The 23,685-nt window shown below is 47.7% G+C and overlaps 1 protein-coding gene across 1 annotated transcript in view; it reads right to left on the bottom strand.

The window, feature by feature from the left end:
• LOC138246472 (FXYD domain-containing ion transport regulator 5-like) overlaps window positions 1-23,685 on the bottom strand; it is a 150,955-nt gene that overhangs the window by 72,433 nt on the left and 54,837 nt on the right. The window contains exons 4-5 of the mRNA XM_069201109.1: window positions 13,494-13,559; window positions 10,144-10,197 (exon numbers count right to left, since the gene is read on the bottom strand). Coding sequence (XP_069057210.1) covers window positions 10,144-10,197; window positions 13,494-13,559 — 120 coding nt within the window. The remainder of the gene's footprint in view (window positions 1-10,143; window positions 10,198-13,493; window positions 13,560-23,685) is intronic.

Below are 23,685 nucleotides of genomic sequence, written 5' to 3'. Positions count from 1 at the left end.
TACTCTTCAAGGAATTTCAGTATTTTCTTACCTGGACGATTGGCTGCTCTGAGCCCCATCTGTTCAGGTGATGCAGCAACATCTGGATTTGACCATAGCTATGATAAAATGCCATGGTTTTCTGTTGAATGTTCCAAAATGCAATCTCTAGCCCTCGACATGGAGAACAGTCATAGGTGCAGATTTTGACACAACTCTGTGCAAGGTGTTTCTTCCTCAGTCCAGGAATCTGCATCTACAAACTTTGCTGACATCTCTGTTATCACAGATAATGGCCAGAGAATGGAGGTGTAGTGTCACATGGCAGCCTCGGTCTTAACAATGGCCTGGGCCAGGTTTCACCTACAGCCACTATTGTGGCACCTGCCCAGATTTGTGACATTTCCATTTGGGATATGACCATGGAGATTCCGGTATCTGTAGACGTTGTTCACAGCCTGCAATGGTGGTTGGACTCTGCAAACATCATCAAGGGGATGAGGATGCATCCTCCTCCTCCAACGGTGGTGATGACAGATGGCAGTACCCTGCGCTGTGGGGCAATGATAGGACAGTGGTCCGTTAAAGCTCGATGGAACAGACCAAAGGCCATGTAGTCATCCAACTGGAAGAGCTGTCTGCAGTGGAGAGGCCAATCGTATATTTTGAGCTCCATCTATCTAATTGCAATGTCCTGATTCGTTCAGACAACACATTGATGGTGGCATATGTCAACCATCAGGGTGGCACTCACAGCCAGTCACTCAATCAAGTGGGATGTGCTGTGGCGAGTTAGGTAGAACTTCATCTTCAATCCATATATGCTCCACACATCAAGGGTATGGACAGTATGGTGGTGGATGCCTTGAGCCGCAGGTTTCCATCCTCTCAGGATCTGTGGCTTTCCACCAAGATATTCCGGCTGATCTGCCAGAAGTTTGAATGTCTAGCAGTGGATTTATTTGTGTCCAGAGCCAATACACTTCTTGTTGATTCCGTGTCCTCCAATGTTGCTGTTTGACTTTCCTCCGTTGCCCCTCCTTTAGTCATTTCTGCTGAAGATCCAGCTTGAGAGGGCACAGGTGGTGGCGATACTTCCTTACTGGCCAAGGAGATCATGATTCCCATTGTTAAAGGGCATGGCTATGGTTCCTCCATGGATCTTGCCTCGGGTCCCGTCTCTTCTGGGGTCTCTCTGTCCGCAACTGCTGGTCCCTCTAACTCTAGCAGTTTGGAGGTTGAATGGCAGATGTCAGAGAGGCAAGGTTTGACTGCTAACTTTGTTTTGGTGGTTTAGGGCTCTCTTAGGAATTCTACACGGTGTTCTTACTCTAAACACTGGGCTAATGTTGACACCTGGTGTTCCTTTCACGGTCTTTCTCCTACATCTTGTTCGATTTCTATTCTACAATTTTCCTGGATGGGTTTCATAAGGGTTATGTCCACCTTGAAGAGTCAATGGGCAGCTATCACACCGTTCAGGGATTCTGTGCCCTTTTCCTCAAATGCTTGGCCTTTGTTTTCCAGACTTCTTCATAGTTTTTCTCTATCTTCTCCCCCGTCAGGTCTTCCGTTCCTTCATAGGATCTTTCTCTTGTTCTTCATGCTCTTCAATCCCCTCCCTTTGAACCTTCATCTTCTGTGGATTTGAAATTTCTTTCCCTTAAAGTGTCCTTTTTGGTAGCTATCATGTCAGCCAAGTGCTTGGGGGAGCTTTCTGCTTTAAGGTGCTCTCCTCCCTTTTGAGGTTCATGGGGGATGTAGTGGTGTTGAGACTGGATTTATCCCAAACGTACACTCTATGTTTCGTTCTTCACAGGAGCTGGTGTTACCCTGTCTCTGTTCTTCTCCTTCTTCTCCTGAGGAGCGAGTGTTGTACACTTTGGATGTGAAACAAGCATTGTCTGTGTATGTTGATAAGTCTGCTACAGTTCTGACAGTCTTTTTGTGACTTTTGGTCTTGCAGGACGCTGGAAGGCAACAACACCATCTCCTTGGCAAATCAGGGCTCCGAGTTGCCTTGTCCTTCTAAGGTTCAAGCGAGATCCACTCGTGTGTTGGCTTCATGGGCGGATTTTAATATAGTGTCCTTGGATGACATCTGTCGGGCTGGAACTTGGGCTTCTGCGCACACGTTTATTAAACATTATATTCTGAATTGTGCGCAAACCAATCGCTTGGATTTTGGGAGTGGTGGGTTACAGATGGTAGAAACGTCTGTTGGATTGTTTGGATAAGGCATTAAATTCATTTCGGTGTGCTTCATATCCTATGTCGTGCTTTATTTCATTTGTCAGTATTGCAAAGGCCTTCATCTTTTGGTGTATGCTTTGGTATACCTCATGTTGTTTATGACTGAGTCAAGGACAAAGAAGGTAGAGGTAATGCGCAGTAATTCTCATTACTCTTAGTCCTACTCGTCCTCGACCCAGTCATACCTCCCACCCACCCCCCCTGTTATCAGGCCTTTGTGTTGTTTGGTATTTAAGGAAGTGCTAAGGCCTGTCTAATGTAATTATAGCCCTTAGCGGGAGGGCTATAATTATATTAGCAAACATTTCCTGTTTTGTTTCTTTTTTGTGATTGTATACTACCTAATGTTTTTTATGACCGGGTTGAGGAGTAGTACTAATAGTAATGATAATTACAGTTAAGTAATCAGGGCATTAGTGTGAACCAGGAGGCAGAGAGAGTGAGAGAGAGAGACTGATGTAGTGTGAGCAACGATAGGGGAGAGAGCCTCTCGCCCTAGCAATGATTGAGCAGATAAAAGCAATATGAACGGAGCAAATACGCAGGTAAAAAAGTGTGTGTGAACGGCGGCATGCACTCCACCAAGTGCTAAGAGTGGAAACATGCCAAAGAGACAACAGCTACTTGACGCCAGCAGGCGAAGGCCTATGGGGCACATTACTCTTAGTCATACTCGTCCTCGACCCAGTCATACTTTCCACCCACCCACCAGGCCTTTGTGTTGCTTGGTATTTCAGGAAGTGCTAAGGTGAGGCTAGTATAGTTATAGCCTTTAGCCGGAGGGTGGGTGGGGTTAGCAAGCATTTACTGTTCTGGTTCCTGTCTGTGATTGGGTACTATCTAATGTTGTTTATGACTCGGTAGAGGACAAGTCAGACTAGGAGTAATGAGGATTACCATACAGTAATCACAGCATTAGTGTGAACCAGGAGTCAAAGAGTGCGATTGAGAGCAAGAGACTGATGTAGTGTGAGCTAAGATGGGGAAGAGAAACTCAGCAAGGGGTCATGGCAAGCAATGCTTGAACAGAGAAAAGCATTATGAAAAGAGCAAATACACAGGTAAGAGTTGGGGGGGCATACATTCTACTGAGTGCTAAGAGTGAAGACATGCCAAAGGGAAAGTAGCTACTTGACACCAGCAGAGGAAGGTCTGTGAAGCACATTATTCTTAGTTCTACTATTCCTGGATTCAGCCATACTTCTCTCCCACCCTCCTGATATCAGGCCTATGTCGCCATTGAAGGTCTGTGGGACACATTCTTCCAATCAGAACACTGTGTGACCAAATGCCTCTGGGCGGGACAAACACAAGATGAGGGAGGAATACCTCCAATCAAGAGCCGACAAGTAAGACGGACAACAAATCCATCTAATCATGCCCAAGTGGCTGACCAAAAGCCCACTCTACGTACATGTTATATATTAGAAACAATAGGGCTGGCTACAGACAGCTAGCGCTGTCGGTATTCACCAAGGGTAGGTCGCTCCCCCTGCCGCTGCAGCTCCTCCAGGTTCCTGAGTTCCTGAGACCCACCTCACAGTAAGTACCCCCCACCTCCCAGCCCCTCGTCCTGCCCCGCGCTACTCACCCTCTCTCCTGCTTCTTTTCTTCTTCTCTGTTCTCCCTCCTCGCTCCTCTTCTGTAATCTTCTTCTGTACTCTTCTTTTCCCCGTCTTCTCTCTTCTTCTGTGTGCTTCTCTGCCTCTCCTGTCGCCTCTCCTCTTCTTCATCTTCTTCTGTGGTCTTCTGCCCGTCTTCTGCCTTCTGGTCCTCGTCTTCCGTATCTTCATCTGTGATCTTCTGCTCTTCTGTAATCTTCTGGTCTCCTGTTCTTCTGGTCTCCTGGTCTCCTGCTCTTCTGTTCTTCTGGTCCTCTGTTCTCCTGTTCTTCTGTTCTTCCGGTCTTCTGTTCTTCTGTTCTTCCGGTCTTCTGTTCTTCTGTCTTCTATCTTCTGCCTTCGGCTCTTCTGCCTCCTCCGTCTTCTTCTCCCCGCGCCTGCCCTCCTGCTCCTGCCTCATTCCCCTCCCTCACTCGCCTCCCCCTCTCTATCACCCCTATCTAACCCGTTCACTATCTACCTCCCTCACTCCTCCTATCTACCTATCTCTCTATCTCTCTATCCCACTATCTAACTCCCTCACTCTCCACCTCCTCCTATCTTCCTATCTCTCTATCTATTTCCCTATCTATCGATTTCTCTATCTATCTATTTTCTCTATCTATTTCTCTATCTCTCCCCCCCTTCCCGCCACCCCCTCTATTACCTATCTTCCTATCCTCTCACTCTACCTCTCACCCTCACCCACCTCTACAACCCCCCCTCCCCTATCTTCACAACCCTACTCCTATCTCTCTCCCTAATCTCCTAAACCTCCTAACACTCACCCCCCTCCACCCTTAAACCCCCCCTCCCCAGCTCTTCTCACTCTACCTGTCCCCCCCTCCCTCGCGCTTTCCCGCCGCGACCTCCTGCACGCCCCGCCCCCCAGCTCCCATTCGCCCCCAGCTGACCCCTCCCCCCCCCTACCTCATATGGCGGCCGCTGCGCGACAGTGGTAGCGACCCTTGACCCAAGGGTAGGTCGCTCCCCCTGCCGCTACAGCTCCTCCAGCTCCTCCAGGTTCCTGAGTTCCTGAGAACCCACCTCACAGTAAGTACCCCCCACCTCCCAGCCCCTCGCCCTGCCCCACGCTACTCACCCTCTCTCCTGCTTCTTTTCTTCTTTTCTTCTCTGTTCTCCCTCCTCGATCCTCTTCTGTAATCTTCTTCTGTACTCTTCTTTTCCCCGTCTTCTCTCTTCTTCTGTGTGCTTCTCTGCTTCTCCTGTCGCCTCTCCTCTTCTTCATCTTCTTCTGTGGTCTTCTGCCCTTCTTCTGCCTTCTGTTCCTCGTCTTCCGTATCTTCATCTGTGATCTTCTGCTCTTCTGTGATCTTCTGCTCTTCTGTGATCTTCTGGTCTCCTGTTCTTCTGGTCTCCTGCTCTTCCGGTCCTCTGTTCTCCTGTTCTTCTGTTCTTCCGGTCTTCTGTTCTTCTGTTCTTCCGGTCTTCTGTTCTTCTGTCTTCTGTCTTCTATCTTCTGCCTTCGGCTCTTCTGCCTCCTCCTACTTCTTCTCCCCGCGCCTGCCCTCCTGCTCCTGCCTCATCCCCCTCCCTCACTCGCCTCCCCCTCTCTATCACCCCTATCTAACCCGTTCGCTATCTACCTCCCTCACTCCTCCTATCTACCTATCTCTCTATCTATCTATTTCTCTATCGATTTCTCTATCTATCTATTTTCTCTATCTATTTCTCTATCTCTCCCCCCCTTCCCGCCACCCCCTCTATTACCTATCTTCCTATCCTCTCACTCTAACTCTCACCCTCACCCACCTCTACAACCCGCCCTCCCCTATCTTCACAACCCTACTCCTATCTCTCTCCCTAATCTCCTAAACCTCCTAACACTCACCCCCCTCCACCCTTAAACCTCCCTCCCCCAGCTCTTCTCACTCTACCTGTCCCCCCTCACTCGCGCTTTCCCGCCACAACCTCCTGCACGCCCCCCAGCTCCCATTCGCCCCCAGCTGACCCCTAACCCCCTCCTACCTCATATGGCGGCCGCTGCGCGACTGCGCAGCGGGCGCGCCACTGGTGCGCCAGAGGCGCGCCAGGGGCAAGCCCGTCCGCGCCTGGCCCGCGCCCTTCGCCACGACCCCTGGTCCCCAGCACTCCCAAGCCCCACTGATCCGCTACGACCCCACCACCCTCCACGCCCTCATCCCAGGGCGCTCCAACACCTGCTTCCAAGCTCACCCCAAATGCACCCATGGACCCTTCGCCTGCAACTCCTGCAAACGCATCTTCCACCACGCAACTACCACGACCACAAGCCCACGCGCCATCAACCACCTCAAGTGCATCCTGGTCAACGCTCGTTCCGTCCACAAGCACGCCGTTGAACTCTGGGACCTCCTGGACTCCACAGCACCGGACGTCGCCTTCATCACTGAGACCTGGATGAACGCCTCCTCTGCTCCAGACATCGCCACCTCCATCCCCGAAGGCTACAAGATCTCCAGAAAAGACCACACCAACCAAGTAGGAGGAGGTATCGCCATCGTCTTCAAAGACTCCACCAGCGTCACCACCTCCACCGAAGACACCCCTCTCGCTGCTGAACACCTGCATTTTCAGATGCGCACCGACCCGAGGACCACCCTCAGAGAATCCCTCGTCTACCGTCCTCCCGGACCACGCGCCCCTTTCAGCGATGCCATCGCCGACTTCATCTCCCCGCACGCCCTCGCCTCACCGGACTACATCCTCCTAGGCGACCTTAACTTCCATCTGGAACAAAACAACGACCCCAACACCACCACCCTGCTCGACAACCTCGGCCTCAAGCAACTGGTGAACACCGCCACCCACATCGCCAGACACACGCTTGACCCTATCTTCTCTGCCAGCAAACACGTCTTCTTCAGCCACACCTCCGCTCTACACTGGACCGACCACAGCTGTGTACATTTCACATTCCGACACGAGACCCGCCACCTCCGCACTCAACCCATCCCTCGTCGACAATGGAACAAAATCCCCAAAGAGCAAATCTTCTCCGCACTCGCCGCCAAGCAACCCACCCTCACCACCGACCCCAACGACGCAGCCCTCAGCCTCACGAACTGGATCTCCAACTGCGCAGACAACCTTGCTCCCCTCAAACGCACGCACCGACAGGCCAACACCAAAAAACCTCTCTGGTTCTCTGACACCCTCAAAGAATCGAAGAAAACTTGTCGCGCCCTCGAGAAGGCTTGGCGCAAGGACCACACCGCTGACAACATGACCGCCCTCAAGAACGCTACCCGCGAACACCACCACATGATCCGCGCTGCCAAAAGGAACTTTTTTACCGACAGACTGGACAAAAACAGCCAAAACAGCAGAGAACTTCTTAGCATCGTCAAGGAGTTCTCCAACCCCAACGCCAACGCCGTCACGCCCTCACAAGATCTGTGCAACTCCCTTGCCACCTTCTTCCATCGCAAGATCAGTGACCTCCACGACAGCTTTGGACACCAGACCCAACCAAGCATCACCAAACCCACACCTCCGACCATCACCCTCAACGACTGGACCCACATCAACACCGAAGAAACCAAAACCACCATGAACTCGATCCACTCCGGCGCTCCATCGGACCCCTGCCCTCACTTCATCTTCAATAAAGCCGACGACATCATCGCCCGGCACCTCCAGGCCGTCATCAACTCCTCTTTTTCTTCTGCTACCTTCCCCGAATGCTGGAAACACGCCGAAGTCAACGCACTACTAAAGAAACCTACGGCTGACCCGAGCGACCTGAAAAACTTCCGCCCCATCTCGCTCCTCCCCTTCCCCGCCAAGGTAATAGAGAAGGCCGTCAACAAACAGCTGACTACCTTCCTGGAAGACAACAACCTGCTCGACCCTTCACAAACCGGATTCCGAACCAACCACAGCACTGAAATCGCCCTCATCTCAGTCACAGACGACATCAGAACCCTGATGGACAACGGTGAAACAGTCGCCCTCATCCTCCTCGACCTCTCGGCTGCCTTCGACACTGTCTGTCACCGCACCCTAATCACCCGCCTCCGATCCACCGGGATCCAAGGCCAGGCCCTGGACTGGATCGCCTCCTTCCTCTCAAACCGATCCCAAAGAGTCTACCTCCCTCCATTTCGCTCAGACCCCACCGAGATCATCTGCGGCGTACCTCAAGGCTCATCGCTCAGCCCGACACTCTTCAATGTCTACATGAGCCCCCTCGCCGACATCGTACGCAAGCAAGACATCATCATCACCTCCTACGCCGACGACACCCAACTTATACTCTCCCTCACCAAGGACCCCGCCAGCGCCAAGACCAACCTACAAGAGGGCATGAAGGACGTCGCAGATTGGATGAGGCTCAGCCGCCTAAAGCTGAACTCTGAAAAAACGGAAGTCCTCATCCTCGGCAACACCCCGTCCGCTTGGGACGACTCCTGGTGGCCCATGGCCCTCGGCACCGCACCGACCCCCGCAGACCACGCCCGCAACCTCGGCTTCATCTTGGACCCTCTTCTCACCATGACCAAGCAAGTCAACGCCGTGTCCTCCGCCTGCTTCCTCACCCCTCCGCTTGCTCCGCAAGATCTTCCGCTGGATCCCCGCCAACACTAGAAAAACCGTGACCCACGCCCTCGTCACGAGCCGCCTGGACTACGGCAACACCCTCTATGCTGGGACCACCGCCAAGCTCCAAAAACGCCTGCAACGTATTCAAAACGCCTCATCCTCGACGTACCCCGCAACAGCCACATCTCCGCACACCTGAGACACCTGCATTGGCTCCCAGTCAGCAAAAGGATCACCTTCCGACTTCTCACCCACGCACACAAAGCCCTCCACAACAAGGGACCGGATTACCTCAACCGTCGCCTCAGCTTCTACGCCCCCACTCCTCCGTTCCTCGGGCCTCGCGCTCGCTGCCGTCCCTCGCATCCGCCGCTCTACGGCGGGTGGGAGGTCCTTCTCCTTCCTAGCAGCCAAGACCTGGAACTCCCTCCCCACCAGCCTCAGGACCACCCAGGACCACTCCGCATTCCGGAGACTCCTGAAGACCTGGCTTTTCGAGCAGCAATAACCCCCCCCCCCCTTTTTTCCCCTAGCGCCTTGAGACCCGCACGGGTGAGTAGCGCGCTTTATAAATATTAATGATTTGATTTGATTTGACCTACAAAAGGAAGTTATCAGTAATTACACAACAGAGCCTATTGAGAGTATAAAGGCATTTCCTGTGGGTTGTTCGTGCCTTTGCTCAAACTGGTTTCAAACTGGGTGTTACACAGGTCAACAGTGTGTAATGTCATATTTCGCTAGTGATCATCTCAGGTCTTCATATATTCTATATATTCATTTTGAGATCATATTCTTTCTTGTACAAGCTAGCTGAAATTATTACTGGCAGTTGCCAGACATTCTCTGTCATACATCTGCTGGACAGCCTCTGCTTATACATGACTGTTTATTATCATAATACTTCCACTTTTATCTTAGTGCTGCCTGGACAGGGTTTGTGACCAAAAGGTAAAGGTGAACTACACAACAATGTGTCAGAAAATAATCATAGATCCATACCATAGGAATTAACATTCAATATTTATTTTGATTCAATAGGTGCAGATATCAGGAAAGAGGGCAAGAAAGCTTTTGTTTAAAACTTTCTGAGTATATTTTAAAAAATGATTGATATTACATCTAACAAAACTGTGGTTGCCAGCATTTCTCCCAATGCATAAGTCCATTTGATCCTATTTCACACCATGCTGCAGACTGAAAACCTGTTGAACATCGTCAAGTGAAGTTCATCTTAAAAGCATTGCAGCAACTTCAGAGCACAGCGGACATAAAACATCTTCAGACCAAACAAGATGGCCATAGGCAACAGAACATAGTGCATTACAAATAATGGGGTTGAGGACTGTTTTTTCACTGTATATTTGGGAGCTCTTGGTCCTAAAAGAATTAAAATGTTTCTTCTGGAGCAAGAAGCAGAGCAGTGTGGTAGTTCGGTTTTAAAATCTTGTGGCCCTTTGATCAGGTACGCTTTTTCAATGTATATGTCTTAAAGGTTTAATTTATTCAACGCACAATGAAGGTAATCATTTTAGGGCCTGGTTGATCTTGGTCTGTCTCCTAACGATAAGGCTGTATCCCACTGTACATTCATAGACTCTTTGTAGTTACTAAGAAATGGAGATCTGCATTCACACAGATTGGGTCCCAAAAGCCCCACTGCTGAAGTCTAGTAAAAAGGGAACATTTGGGTCTGGAACATGAGATTTGAAGACACCAAAAAACTCCATTTATAAGTAAAGCGTGGAGAAGAGAAGGTGCTTACCCTTTGAGGCCCGTCCAGCCCCAGTTGATTCAGCCGATCTATATGGAGTGGGACCTACAACAAAGAAAAGTGGTTTGTAATGCAAGCATGAGGTAAAAAGAAAAATAGTCATCCTGAAATAAGAAAATATGTAATAATTTCAAAGATAAAATGGAAACATTGTGTGCAAAGGGATGCCAAGATTATACCTTTTCAATATGCTCATTAATAGTACCAAACTAAGACTCACAAATATGGCCTGTAGGGGATTGTGTCTCACCGGTTCCATAACATGTATGCCGCCTTTAGCTTTTCCTGGAAATTTTATTCAACAGCACTATAAATGATCAGGATTTGCTGAAGGTTATACAAGTCACATGAGGCTTGGAAGCTGCCATAATTGAGCCTACATTACATTTTAGGCTATCAAAATGCTTGGTACTTTGCAGCCCACGTCCAGCCCAACTCCATGTAGGCAAACCGCGTGCATTCATTTTGAAATTATATTAAGAGGCAACACTTCCTGAAAGGCATAAAACTGTGTCAATACCTGCTCCAGAAGACTAACCACAAAAAACTCAAAAAATATAAAAACAAAATAATCAGAACGTGAGCCAAAACTTTTAAAATCTCCCAAAATATTTTTAACAAACTTTCTCAATTTGCTGGGCACATCATATCGTGACCACAGACGTCAACTGCACACCCTGCATGTATGCTTAAATTCCAAAAGCAATAGATTTCAGCTCTTGCTCTTATGTTACAATGCAGAACATGTAATTCAGCAGGTTAATAGTTACATCTTTAAAATACTTACGTTTCTTCTGGTTTCCTGATCTCCTTTCTACCACCATATGATCAGCCTTATAGCACCCTTTATTTGTTATACCTCGACAAAGAGTAACACTACTTCTATTGCATATCTATCAATCTTTTAAGCCTCCAATGAGCCTGACATTGAATGGTTTCAGGGGGTGAGCCCACTGACATAAAAGATGATACATTTATGTAGGGTGAGCAATGTTTTCAGGGCGAGCGATCCCTTGGTTGTCTCCGTGAGACATTTTACGTGATTAGAGGGCGAGGATGAGTCCAAAGAGGTAACACCCTCTAAATTTTGGCAATTCAAACTGCTCTGCATACGATCATTCTGTTTTGTGACCTGTGTCCTTGTGTTTTTTGCTTTTCTTTCTCTTAAATTAAAACTCACACTCATCTATTTTATTATGCTGGGTTAGTCCTTGGTGAAATGGCTGTATAATTATGGCTTTTCGTTCTGTGTGACTCAGCATAGCCATACATGAGGGTTTTTTACTTTGGCAAAGGTTCATTGACTTGTTATTCTGCCTTGTCTAGTGATCCCACTGGACTTTGGGTATAACAGTATTATTGGATGTTATTCGTTGTGCCTGATTCTTAACAAGAATCTGGTCATTCCAGGCTCCTGTGAGGGTGCATTTTCCCTTGGTTTTGTCCACATTTCACCTGACCTAGAGGCCTATTGTAGGACTTCAGGCATGTTACCTATTGGGAAAAGCTGAAGAGAAAGCTCGAGCTCAATTCGTTTTTCTCCTCATGGTTCAGATATCCTTCCCATTGGCAGTGATCAGGATTGCTGTGAAGTTCCCCGAGCATCTCACGGAGCCCTGGATGCAACATAGGGATTTTCAACATGTAATTCATTGTGATATAAGGGTATGAGTTTACGCAGAATGCTGCCTGGGCAGCAGGGTCCTCACCTAATTCAAAATCAGGTGCTACTTTACTCCGCTGTACCTTAAAACTCTCACATAAACACACAATCCCTAGGCTCACAGCCATTTTATAGACTCAACTCAGAAAAGGTCAGTAGCAAAAAGCTGTTTTTCCAAATGAAAGAGTATTCTTACATTTGGCGGAAAGGTCAGACTTTTCTAAAATTCACAAGGATTTCCTTGTATATTAAATATGCAGCTTTTGCATACGCCAAGAAAAGTCAGTAAGCACAAAACTGATGAACATGTCTGAGATTTTTTTCCATTGGACTATTACAGTTAGAGGACATTTCAGACTTTTCTAACATTCACAAGAATGTCCTAGTATACACCCATGTGTAGCTCGAGCACATGCAAAGAAAGTGATAAAAGAGTGCCTTTCATTTTTCTACAAAGAAGATATATTTTCCTTTGGAGAAACCCCTTATACTAAACCTTGGTAAATATGTCTTTTCCCACCCAAATCCTATCAAGAAATACACAAACTCCTGCACTCGTGCCTGCGAATGTGAAAATATCCTAAAGGGGTTACTGAATGACAACAGACTTACGAGTTTCTCAGTGTTTACCTTCTTTTGCAGGCTAGCACAATCAGGAAGGCCAACACATGTCCCTATTACGGTAAAACGGAGGATACAACAATTTCACAAAACTGGCACAATGTATGGATTTATAATACACAATGCCGCCATCCTGAAAGCTGCCTGTTTCCCACGCCTACTTTCAGTCTACGTGCACAAAATGCTCTAAGAATCTGAGCAAAATCCTCAACTAGGCTTTTGAGTATTTTAGGAAATAAGATTGGAAGGAAAGAGTTCTGAAAACTTTCTGAGTATATTTTAAAAAATGATTGATAATACATCTAACAAAACTGTGGTTGCCAGCATTTCTCCCAATGCATAAGTCCATTTGATCCTATTTCACACCATGCTGCAGACTGAAAACCTGTTGAACATCGTCAAGTGAAGTTCATCTTAAAAGCATTGCAGCAACTTCAGAGCACTATCGACATAAAACATCTACAGACCAAACAAGATGGCCATAGGCAACAGAACACAGGGCATTACAAATAATGGGGTTGAGGACTGTTTTTTCACTGTATATTTGGGAGTTCTTGGTCGTAAAAGAATTAAAATGTTTCCTCTGGAGCAAGAAGCAGTGTGGTAGTTCTGTTTTTAAGATCTTGTGGCCCTTTGATCAGGTACGCTTTTTCAATGTATATGTCTTAAAGGTTTAATTTATTCAACGCACAATGAAGGTAATCATTTTAGGGCCTGGTTGATCTTGGTCTGTCTCCTAACGATAAGGCTGTATCCCACTGTACATTCATAGACTCTTTGTAGTTACTAAGAAATGGAGATCTGCATTCACACAGATTGGGTCCCAAAAGCCCCACTGCTGAAGTCTATTTTCCTCTGCCTCAATCAAACACTCTTCCCCGAACTTCAGTCTTGCCTTGCACATTGCTAATTTGTTACTTCCCTTCCTCTAGTTCTGTTATTTGCCTCAATATGTTACGTAATGCCTGCCCTTTTCCCATCCTTTGACACTCTCTGCTCCCCACCCTTCCGTCTCCAGGATACAGTGAAAGTTCATTGTTCATTCAATTCTGCTCACCTTTCTCTTCTGCAATGGTGGAGATAGTTTCAAATGTTGTAGGTTCAGGCTTTCCAGGAGTCACTTCTAAAGGAAAAAATGCAATCTGTTTCAAACATGAGATTCATGACACATCCCTCAGATTCATCCTAAATTCCACATGGAAATGTCTTATTGCATGTCATGGCATCATACAATGATTAGGGAAAGTGTAGCTCTTGCCCTGGTGCTGGTGTATAAAATCACCCTGAAACTGGAAGAACAAGGTGTTAGAATTTGTTGGGTGTGATATTGTGGTGCAAGTTACTGCCATCTTTAAGGAACATAAGAAAAATGTTACTTATCCAGTAAGCATCTATTTGTGGCATGTAGTGCTGTAGATTAACATGCTCTGCATTCTTCTGCCATCTAGTGTTGGGTGTGGAGTGTTGCAAGTTGTTTTTCTTCAAAGAGGTATTTTCGAGTCACTGGATCGAGTGACTCTTCCTTCCTGGTGATACTGCGCATGGGCATTGATTCCTTTGTCAGGTGGGTGAGAAAAGGAGTATAGCTGTCCATGCACATGTAATTACATATTTACAAGTATATACAAATATAAAGTAACTGGAATGGCCACAGGCATCCGGGGAGGAGGGAGGCTGCATATGAATCTACAGCACTACATGCCATGAACAGATGCTTAATGAGTAAGTATCATTTTTCGTTCAATGGCATGTGTGGCTGTAGATACATATGCTCTGAATAGACTGTAAAGCAGTCCCTCCATAAAAGCGGTGGCTAGCCCGTTGGACTTGCAGTTGACTGGAAAAGTGTTCCTAGCACAGCTTGACCTACATTGGCTTGATGACATGCTAGTACATCCACAGAATAATGCTTTGCAAATGTATGTGGTGTAGACATGTAGTTGTCTTACAGATGTAAGCTATAGCCATGTTTCCAAGGAAAGTCATAGAGGCTCATTTCTTCCTAGTAGAATGTGCTCTAGGAGTAACAGTAAACTGTGTTGGTTTTAGCATAGCAAGTTTTTATACACTTTACAATCCATCTAGCTACGCCTCTGTGAGGTAGTAAAAAAGCTTCAAAGAGCTGTTTAGTTTTCCTAAATTCTTTGGCTTTGTCAATGTAAAACATAAAAGCTTGTTTAACATCTAAAGTGTGGAGAGCTCTTTCTGTAACTGAGTCAGGCTGCGGAAAGAAGACTGGTGGCTCAATGGATTGGTTATTATGGAATTGGGAAACCATTTTAGGAAAGAGCTTCTGGTTTGTGGGAAGAACCACTATAGCCCTATGAATTTGGAAGAAAGGTTCTTCTAAGGTGTTAGAAATGGGGTCTCTAGTTGGCAGAGGAATACACCTTTGTCCAAATAGGGACCACAATCAGGGTAAGCCACACACAATCCAAATTATCCTGGGCCCACACTCTGGCAGCTTGGCACTGAGCAGTCAGACTTAACTTAGAAGGCAAAGTGTAAAGTATTTGTGAAATAAAATCATGCAATAACACAGTGAAAACACTACAAAAATACACCACACAGGTTTAGAAAAAATATAAGATATTTATCTGTGTAAATAAAGGTCAAAATGATCAGGATTTGATTAGCACAAGCTGAAATATCACTTCTGTAATGATAAGAAGAGTCTTAAGTCCTTAAAAATCAACAAATGTCTCTTGTGTGCACAAAGTACCTGGTATGTGTCAAAATTACACGCATGGAGACCACAGAGGAGGAGATGCAGGGAAAACGAAGGGTGAGTGTAGGATTTCTGGGCAGACACAGATGATGCGTTGATTCTTTCCCACATGACAATGACTTTGCATCGAATTCCAGTGCGCGTGCTTGAATCCTCTTTACGGGGTATTTTGATGCCCAGGGACGATGCGTGGAAATCCTGGGCATGCTGGAGGAAGTCACAGGAGCTGCGTCAATCTGGTGGGTGATGCAGCGGAGTTTCTGTCACATTTCAGGCGCTGAGTCGATTCCTCACACAGGAAGTCGGGCTGCGTTGTTCCGGCTCGGCGAAGCATCGATTCAGTGAGCTGTGCATCGAAGTTCCAGTCGCAACACTGGCGCTGCTTCTATCTCCAATCGGGGAGCTGGACTGCGTCGTTCCGGACGGCAGTGATTCTTTCACCGCTAGACAGGCTGTGCATCAAATTTGTCAGGCTGTGTGTCGATTTTCGCCGCACAAGGAGTTCCTTTGAAGAGAAGAATTATTTTTGGCCCCGAGACTTTAGGAAACAGGAGACTCAATCCAAACCCTTGGAGAGCACTTCTCAGCAGAGCCAGAAGCCAGCAAGGCAGCAGGACAACAGCAAGGCAGCAGTCCTTCGCAGCAAAGCAGTCCAGGTGAGTCCTTTGGGCGGCCAGGCAGCTCCTCTTAGCAGGTTGCAAGATCTAGTTCAGAGTATCTCTCACAGGAAGTGTCTGAGTTGGTAGGGTTAGGGACCCAGTTTATACACCCAAAAGTGCCTTTGAAGTGGGGGAGACTTCAAAGAGTGGTTCTGAAGAGCACAAGGTCCCATTTCAGTAAAGATCTGTCTGTCAGGGTCCCAGTAAGTGGTGTGGCAGTCCTTTGTGTGAGGGCAAACCACTAACCTTTGAAATGTAAGTGTCAAACCCCTCCACCCTTCCAGCCCAGGAAGACCCATTCAGTATGCATATGTGTGCAAGTGTGACTGTGCATCCTGTGGTTGTCTGGGTGAAACGAACAAGGGAGCTGTCAACCATCCCAGACGTGGATTGGAGACAGGCTGTAAGGCACAGAAGGATTTTAAGTGCAGAGAAACGCTCACTTTCTAAAAGTGCAGTTTCTAAAATAGTAACATAAAATCCAACATCACCAGTCAGCAGGATTTTGTATTACCATTCTGGCCACAAGAAATATGACCTGTCTGCTCCTTTCTGATCAGAATCTACCACTCAAACAGTATATGAGGGTAGCCCTAATGTTAGCCTATGAAAGGAGCAGGCCTCACAGCAGTGGGAAACTAATTTAGGAGTTTTCCACTACCAGGACATTTAAAACACACAGGTATCTGTCCTGCCTTTTACTCACACAGCACCCTGCCCTATGGGTTACCTAGGGCCTACCTTAGGGGTGACTTGTATGTAGAAAAAGGGGAGTTTTAGGCTTGGCAAGTACTTTTAAATGCCAAGTCACAGTGGCAGTGAAACTGGACACATAGGCCTTGCAATGGCAGGCCTGAGATGTGGTTAAGGGGCAAAACCAGTGCTGCAGGCCCACTAGTAGCATTCAATCTAAAGGCCATGGACAATTGTACTGCACTTTACTAGGGACTTACAAGTAGATCAAATATGCCAATCGGTTATGAACCAATGTTACTGTGTTTTAAGGGAGAGAGCATATGTACTTTAGCACTGGTTAGCAGTGGTAAAGTGTGCAAAGTCCTAAGACCAGCAAAAACAGTGTAAAAAAAATGGAGGGAGGCAGGCAAAAAGTTGGGGGTGACCACCCTAAGGCTGTGAGGTCTAACATGTGTCCCCCCAAGCTGAAAGTGGGGTGTGCTACCCAACCCCTTGGGAGCTCTCATCACTAAGATGGAAGTATCAGGAGAGACCATCAGCATTGGCGTGGTCAGTCCCCAGGCGATGTTCCACCATAAAATCCATCCCCTGTAGGGAAATGGACCACCTCAAGAGTTTATGATTTTCACCCCTTGCCTGTGTGAGCCATCTGAGGGGCCTGTGGTCTGTCTGAACCCTGAAGTGAGTCCCAAACCAGTATGGTCTCAGTTTCTTCAGTGCCCAGACCACAGCAAATGCTTCTCTTTTAATAGCACTCCACCTCTGTTCCCATGGTAATAGCCTTCTGCTAATACAGACAACCGGATGGTCTAGGCCCTCCTCATTCAGCTGTGCTAGGACCGCCCCATGCCATGCTCTGATTGCACAATGAGTTCTTTGGAGTAGAGAGGGGCCTTGAGCACGAGGGCCATGCACATGGCATCCTTCAAGGAGTCAAAGGCTTTCTGACAAGCCTCTGTCCAATTCACCAACCTAGGTTGCTTTTTGGATGTGAGTTCTGTTAAGGGGGCCACTATGGTACCATAACCCTTAACATATTTTTGGTAGTATCCAGTGAGACTTAAGAAGGCTCTCACCTCTGTCTAGGTTCTAGGTAGTTGCCAGGCCCTGACTGTGTCCCAAGTACACCACAGAACCCTGCCCAATCTGGCATTTACTGACCTTGATGGTCAGGCCTGCCTGTTGCAGGGCCTGAAGCACCTCCTTGAGGTGGAGCAGGTGTTCCTCCCAGCTGAAACTACAGACGGCAATGCCATCCAGATAGGCTGAGCAGAAGGCATCCTTGCCAGCTAGGACCCCGTTAACCAACCGTTGGAAGGTAGCAGGGGCATTTTTCAGTCCAAAGGGCATGACCCGGAACTGGTAATGATCCTCAGGAGTAGAAAAAGTTGATCTCTCTTTTGCCCCCTCAGTCAAGGCAATCTGCCAGTACCCTGACATGAGATCAAAGGTACTAAGGAACTTGGCAGCACCTAGCCTGTCTATGAGCTCATCAGCTCGGGGGAAGGGGGAAGGGGTGAGCATCTGTCTTTGTGACAGAGTTGAGACCCCAGTAGTCCACGCAGAATCTAAGCTCTGGTTTGGCACCGGGAACAGCAGCCTTGGGAACCAACACCACTGGGCTGGACCAGGGGCTGCTGGACTTCTCAATCACCCCAAGCATCTTGGCAACTTCCTCCTTGATGCTGGACCTCACCTTACACTCTGTAAATGTTATTCTTTACAGGGGGACTGTCTCCTGTGTCAATATCGTGGACACACATTTGTGTGAGTCCAGGGGTGAGGGAAGATAACTATCCATATAATTGGTAGGAGTCTCCTCTCTGTTCTAGGGTCAAGGAGTCAGAGAGATTGACACCCTCCACTGACCCATCACCTTCCTTGGCAGGGAGGAGGTCGGGGAGAGGCTCACTCTCCTCTTCCATACCCTCATCTGTCACCAGAAGCATGCTGACTTCAGCCCTATCAAAATGAGGCTTCAGTCTGTTCTGATGAACCACCCTTAGAGGGTTTCTAGGGGTCTTGAGGTCCACTAAGTAAGTGGCCTCCCCCGTCCGCTCCTTGATTTCGAATGGGCCAGTCCAGCAGTCCTGGAGAGCTCTAGGCTCTACTGGCTCCATTACCCATACTTTGTTTCCAGGTGAGAATTCTACCAGGGTGGCTTTCTTGTTTTATCACCTCTTGACTGGCCTTGAGGTTGCTCTTGGCCTGCTTCCAGAAGTATTGCATCTGGTTGCGGAGGGACAGCATGTAACTGACCACATCCTCCCAGGGGGGTTTCCTGGGAGCTTTCTCCCACCCCTCTTTCACTATGCTTAGGAGTCCCCTGACAGGGTAGCCATAGAGAAGTTTAAAGGGGCTGAACCCCACCCCTTTCTGGGGCACCTCTCTATAAGCAAAGAAAAGGCATGGCATAAGGATGTCCCACTTAAGCCTCATGGCCTCATACAGGCCTGTGATCATGCCTTTTAGGGTCTTGTTTGACCTTTCCACAAGCCCACTGGATTGAGGATGGTACGGGTGGTGAACCGATAGGTCACCATACACGCATCCCACATGGACTTCATGTACACAGACATGAAGTTTGTGACTCTGTCAGACACAATCTCCTTTGGGAATCCCACACGGGTAAATATCCCATCAGAGCTTTGGTCACCACCGGTGCAGTCACCGTCCTTAGAGGGATCGCCTCTGGATAGCGGGTGGCATGATCCACCAAAACTATGTTAAAACCGTTGCCTAGGGCAGTTTTGGGGTCCAAGGGACCAATGACGTCGATGACCACCCTTTCAAAGGGGGTGCCAACAACGGGGAATGGGACCGAGGGGTCTTGAGCCTTTTCCCTGTCTTGCCACTAGCCTAGCAAGTTGAGCATGACCTACAGAAAGCATCTGAAGTTACCCGCGCTCGGGCCAATAAAAGTGGGTGACAAGCCTGGCCAAGGTCTTGTCTTGCTCCAAATGTCCCGCCAGGGGGATGGCATGAGCCAACCCCATTAGGAAGGCCCAGTAACACTGGGGGTCCACCAGCACCCGTGTTGCCACAGCTTCCGGCACCTTAGGCTCACTGTAAAGGAGATCATTCTCCCATTAGATATGGTGATCGCCAGAGGCTTCATCTCCTGCCTGGGCTGCGGCCTGTCACATCAAACCCTCAAGTGTGGGGCACTCTTTCTGCGCTTTGCAGAATTCCTCCCTGGTTGGCCCACCCTCAACTTGCCAGCTAACAAGCTCAGGCATGTTACCTAGGGCGGCAATGGCCTCCCCAGTTGGCTCAGGGGCTTCCTCCTCTGGGACCCCATCAACCACCACGGGAAGTTCTGGAACCAGTTTCCCTTGCCCCTTCCTTTTGCAGCTGTCTGGACCATTGTTCCAGGCTCCAGACGCCCTTGACTCCCTTCCTGGGCAGTCATGGACCTTGTGGTCATGCAGACCCACTCAGGCAAATCTAACATCTCCTGGTGAGACCTGAGCTCCACCTCCTTCCAGGTAGTATGCTCAAGGTCGTTGCCTAACAGACAATCTACAGGCATGGCAGGACTCACAGCTACTTTCAGAGTACCAGAGACCCCCCCCCCCACTCTAAGGGAACGAGAGCCACTGGTAGGTGACTCTCATGACTGTCAGCGACTATGGCCTGGTGGAATATATTGGGGATGGCCTGCTCTGCTGACACCAGCTGACCCCTGACAGTAGTCATGCTGGCTCCTGTGTCACAGAGAGCCTCCACCGTTTACCTATTAATGGTGACCCACTGACTATACATGGGAGTATTGGAAGGCATGTGGGCTTTTGGCACCATTTTCTCCTCTCCCAGGGACACTGGGGTTACCTCTATCTGTTCCCCAAAACTATCTGGGACTTCCTCCTCCCCGAGCGCTACGCTAGCCAACCCAGGTGTCTGCCCTCCAGCAGGGGGCTGGGCCCGCATGGGACACTTGGAGTCGCCCTTGTAGTGACCATACTTGGCGCACTCTAAACATTTGGGTACATACTTCCCTTTCTTCCTGTCAAAGAACCATGGCTTCTTTTCAGAATCAGACTAGGACTGGTTACCACCACCCCCCGGGAATTACTTTGGGGGCCTTTTGAGAACTCCTTATTTTTACATTTTTTCTTTGCGGTCTCTGTGCGTGTAATTTTGACGCATACCAGGTACTTTGTGCACACAAGAGACATTTTTTTTTTTTTTTAAACTTAAGACTTCTTAACATTGCAAAAGTGATATTTCAACTTGTGCTTATCAAATCTTGATCATTTTGACCTTTATTTACACAAATAAAAATCTTATATTTCCTAAACATGTAAGGTGTATTTTTGTGGTGGTTTCACTGTGTTATTGCATGATTTATTGCACAAATACTTTACACATTGCCTTCTAAGTTAAGCCTGACTGCTCAGTGCCAAGCTACCAGAGGGTGGGCACAGGATAACTTGGATTGTATGTGGCTAACCCGGATTGTGGTCCCTATTTGGACAAAGGTGTATACCTCTGCCAACTAGAGACCCCATTTCTAACACCTTAGAAGAACCTTTCTTCTAAATTCATAGAGATACAGTGGTCCTTCCCACAAACCAGAAGCTCTTTCCTAAAATGGTTTCCCAATTCCATAATAACCAATCCATTGAGCCACCAGTCTTCTTTCCGCAGCATGACTCAGTTACAGAAAGAGCTCTCCACACTTTAGATGTTAAACAAGCTCTTATGTTTTACATTGACAAAACCAAAGAATTTAGGAAAACTAAACAGCTCTTTGAAGCTTTTTTACTACCTCACAGAGGCGCAGCTAGATGGATTGTAAAGTGTATAAAAACTTGCTATGCTAAAACCAACACAGTTTCCTGTTACTCCTAGAGCACATTCTACTAGGAAGAAATTAGTCTCAAAGAGCTGGACCTCAAGTCTAGGCAGGCTGAGTCCAGCAGTGATGGTGGCGGCATAAATGCAGGACCTGCTGGAGAAAAGAAGGTTCATATGCCCAAAAGAAGTACTGGCAAGTTATGTGGTGGGAGATGATATTGATAAATGATTTGCTGCATATGAAGATACACTAAGAGCCCATGGGGTTTCTGAAGACCAATGGGGGGCGGGTCTGTGGAAACATGTTCCAATTGTTGGGAGGGACACACTCTTTACACTAGACTCAAAAGATCAGAACACATACTCTCCCATGAAAGACATTTTGATTGCCAGGTTTGGGATGACCCCTGAGACGTACCGTCAGGGGTTAAGGGACAGCACCAAGCTTTCCACACAAACTTGGGTAGACTTTTTTTATTTTTCCAGTAAGGCTGGGTGCAGGGCAGTTAAGTAGATGACTATGTGGAGTTGTATAATTTGATTGTGAGAGAGCATATGCTCAGTGTTTGCTTTACAGAGTTGCGCCAGCACTTGATTGACAGTAAGCTGACTGATCCTAGGAAGCTTGCTGAGGAGGCGGACCTAGAGTGTCCAAAAAGGTATCTGAGGGGGACACCCACAATGGTGGTCAGGGTTCCCATCGGAAGAAAGAGAGGGGAGAAAAACTTAACAATAAGTTCTCAAAAGGCCCTCAAAATAATTCCCGGGCGGGAGGGGGTAGTGGTAACCAGTCCCAGCCTCATTCTGAAAAGAAGCTAGGGTTCTTTGACAAGAAGAAAGGGAAGTTTGTACCCAAATGCTTAGAGTGCACCAAGTATGGTCACTACAAGAGTGACTCCAAGTGTCCCATGCAAGTCCTAAAACTAGCAAAAACAGTGTAAAGAAAATGGAGGGAGGCAGGCATTAAGTTGGGGGTGACCACCCTAAGGCTGTCAGGTCTAACACAGGGTCAGGGCCTGGAGCTATTTAACATGCCTGAGTGATGTGATAGCAACTAAGAACATAACTTTCCAAGAAAGGAACTGAGGAGCGCATGATTGAAGTAGCTCAAAAGGAGGACCTATGAGCCTAGGAAGTACAATATTGAGATTGCAGGAGGGTGTAGGAGGCACTCTGGGTGGAATAACCCTTTTAAGACCTTCCATAAAACCTTTGATGAGTGAAATTCTGAACAAGGATGTATGTTGCCTGTTCTGTAGATAGGCAGCTATGGCTATGAGATGTAAGCAAATGGAAATATGACGTAGATTTGCTTTCTGTAAATGGAGCAATTTACAAACAATGTCTTAGACAGTAGGCTTGATGGGATTAATCTGTTTGGGTTGACAGTAGCATAAAACATTTCCATTTTGCAGCATAACATGCTCTGGTTGTGGATCTAAGAGCTTCCCATAGAATGTCCATACATTCCGCAGCCAAACCTAAGTAACTGAACTCTATGATTTCAGGAGCCATATTGCAAGGTTGAGTGGTTTGGGGTCGGAATATCTGATTTGTCCTTGATTTTAAGTGAGAAGGTCCAGCATGGCTTTGGGGAGCTTCTCATGGGGGACTACTGAGAGGTTAAGAAGTGTGATGAACCATGGCTGATGCACCCAAGTGGAAGCTACAAGAATCATGGTGAGAGATGGCTGCCTGATCTTTCAGAACAGAAATGGAGTGAGAGGAAGAGGGGGAAAAGCATAAGCAAATATCCCAGACCAATTTATCCATAGAGCGTTGCCCATGGATAGACGGTGTGGATACCTAGAGGCAAAGCATGGTCATTTTGCATTTTCTGCTGTGGCGAAAAGGTCTATCTGAGGATATCCCCACCTTCTGAAGTATTTTTGAAGGACTTGCCGGTGGAGTTCCCAATCGTGGACTTGTTGCTGCATCCTGCTGAGCAGGTCTGCAAAATTGTTGTTCATTCCTGGGAGATACTCTGCCACTAGGTAAAAGTGATGGTAGAACCCACTTCCAAATTGTCTGAGGGAGTTGTGACAATTGGGATGACTGTGTCCCCTCCTTCTGCCTGAAGCTCGAGGTAGTTGATATGCATGGATTGGTGAGTGAGATCCCAAAAGCCCTGCACTGGGAGTTCTTGAAGGTGAGCGCCCCAACACGCCAGTGATGCATCTATGGTCAGAATGACCTGAGGCATGGGGTCCAGAAAAGGCCGCACTTTCAACAGGTTGGTGGTGTTTCACCATTGCAGAGAGCAGTGAGTATGGCAGTGTAACAAAACTAGATCCTCCAGATTACCTTGTGACTGAGACCACTGACAAGATAGACATTGCTGTAGGGGACGCATGTGAAGTCTGGCA

Source organism: Pleurodeles waltl, chromosome 7, assembly GCF_031143425.1.
Source record: "Pleurodeles waltl isolate 20211129_DDA chromosome 7, aPleWal1.hap1.20221129, whole genome shotgun sequence".
In the NCBI taxonomy this organism is placed as follows: Eukaryota; Metazoa; Chordata; class Amphibia; order Caudata; family Salamandridae; genus Pleurodeles; species Pleurodeles waltl.
This window is presented reverse-complemented; position numbering and strand designations above follow the sequence as displayed.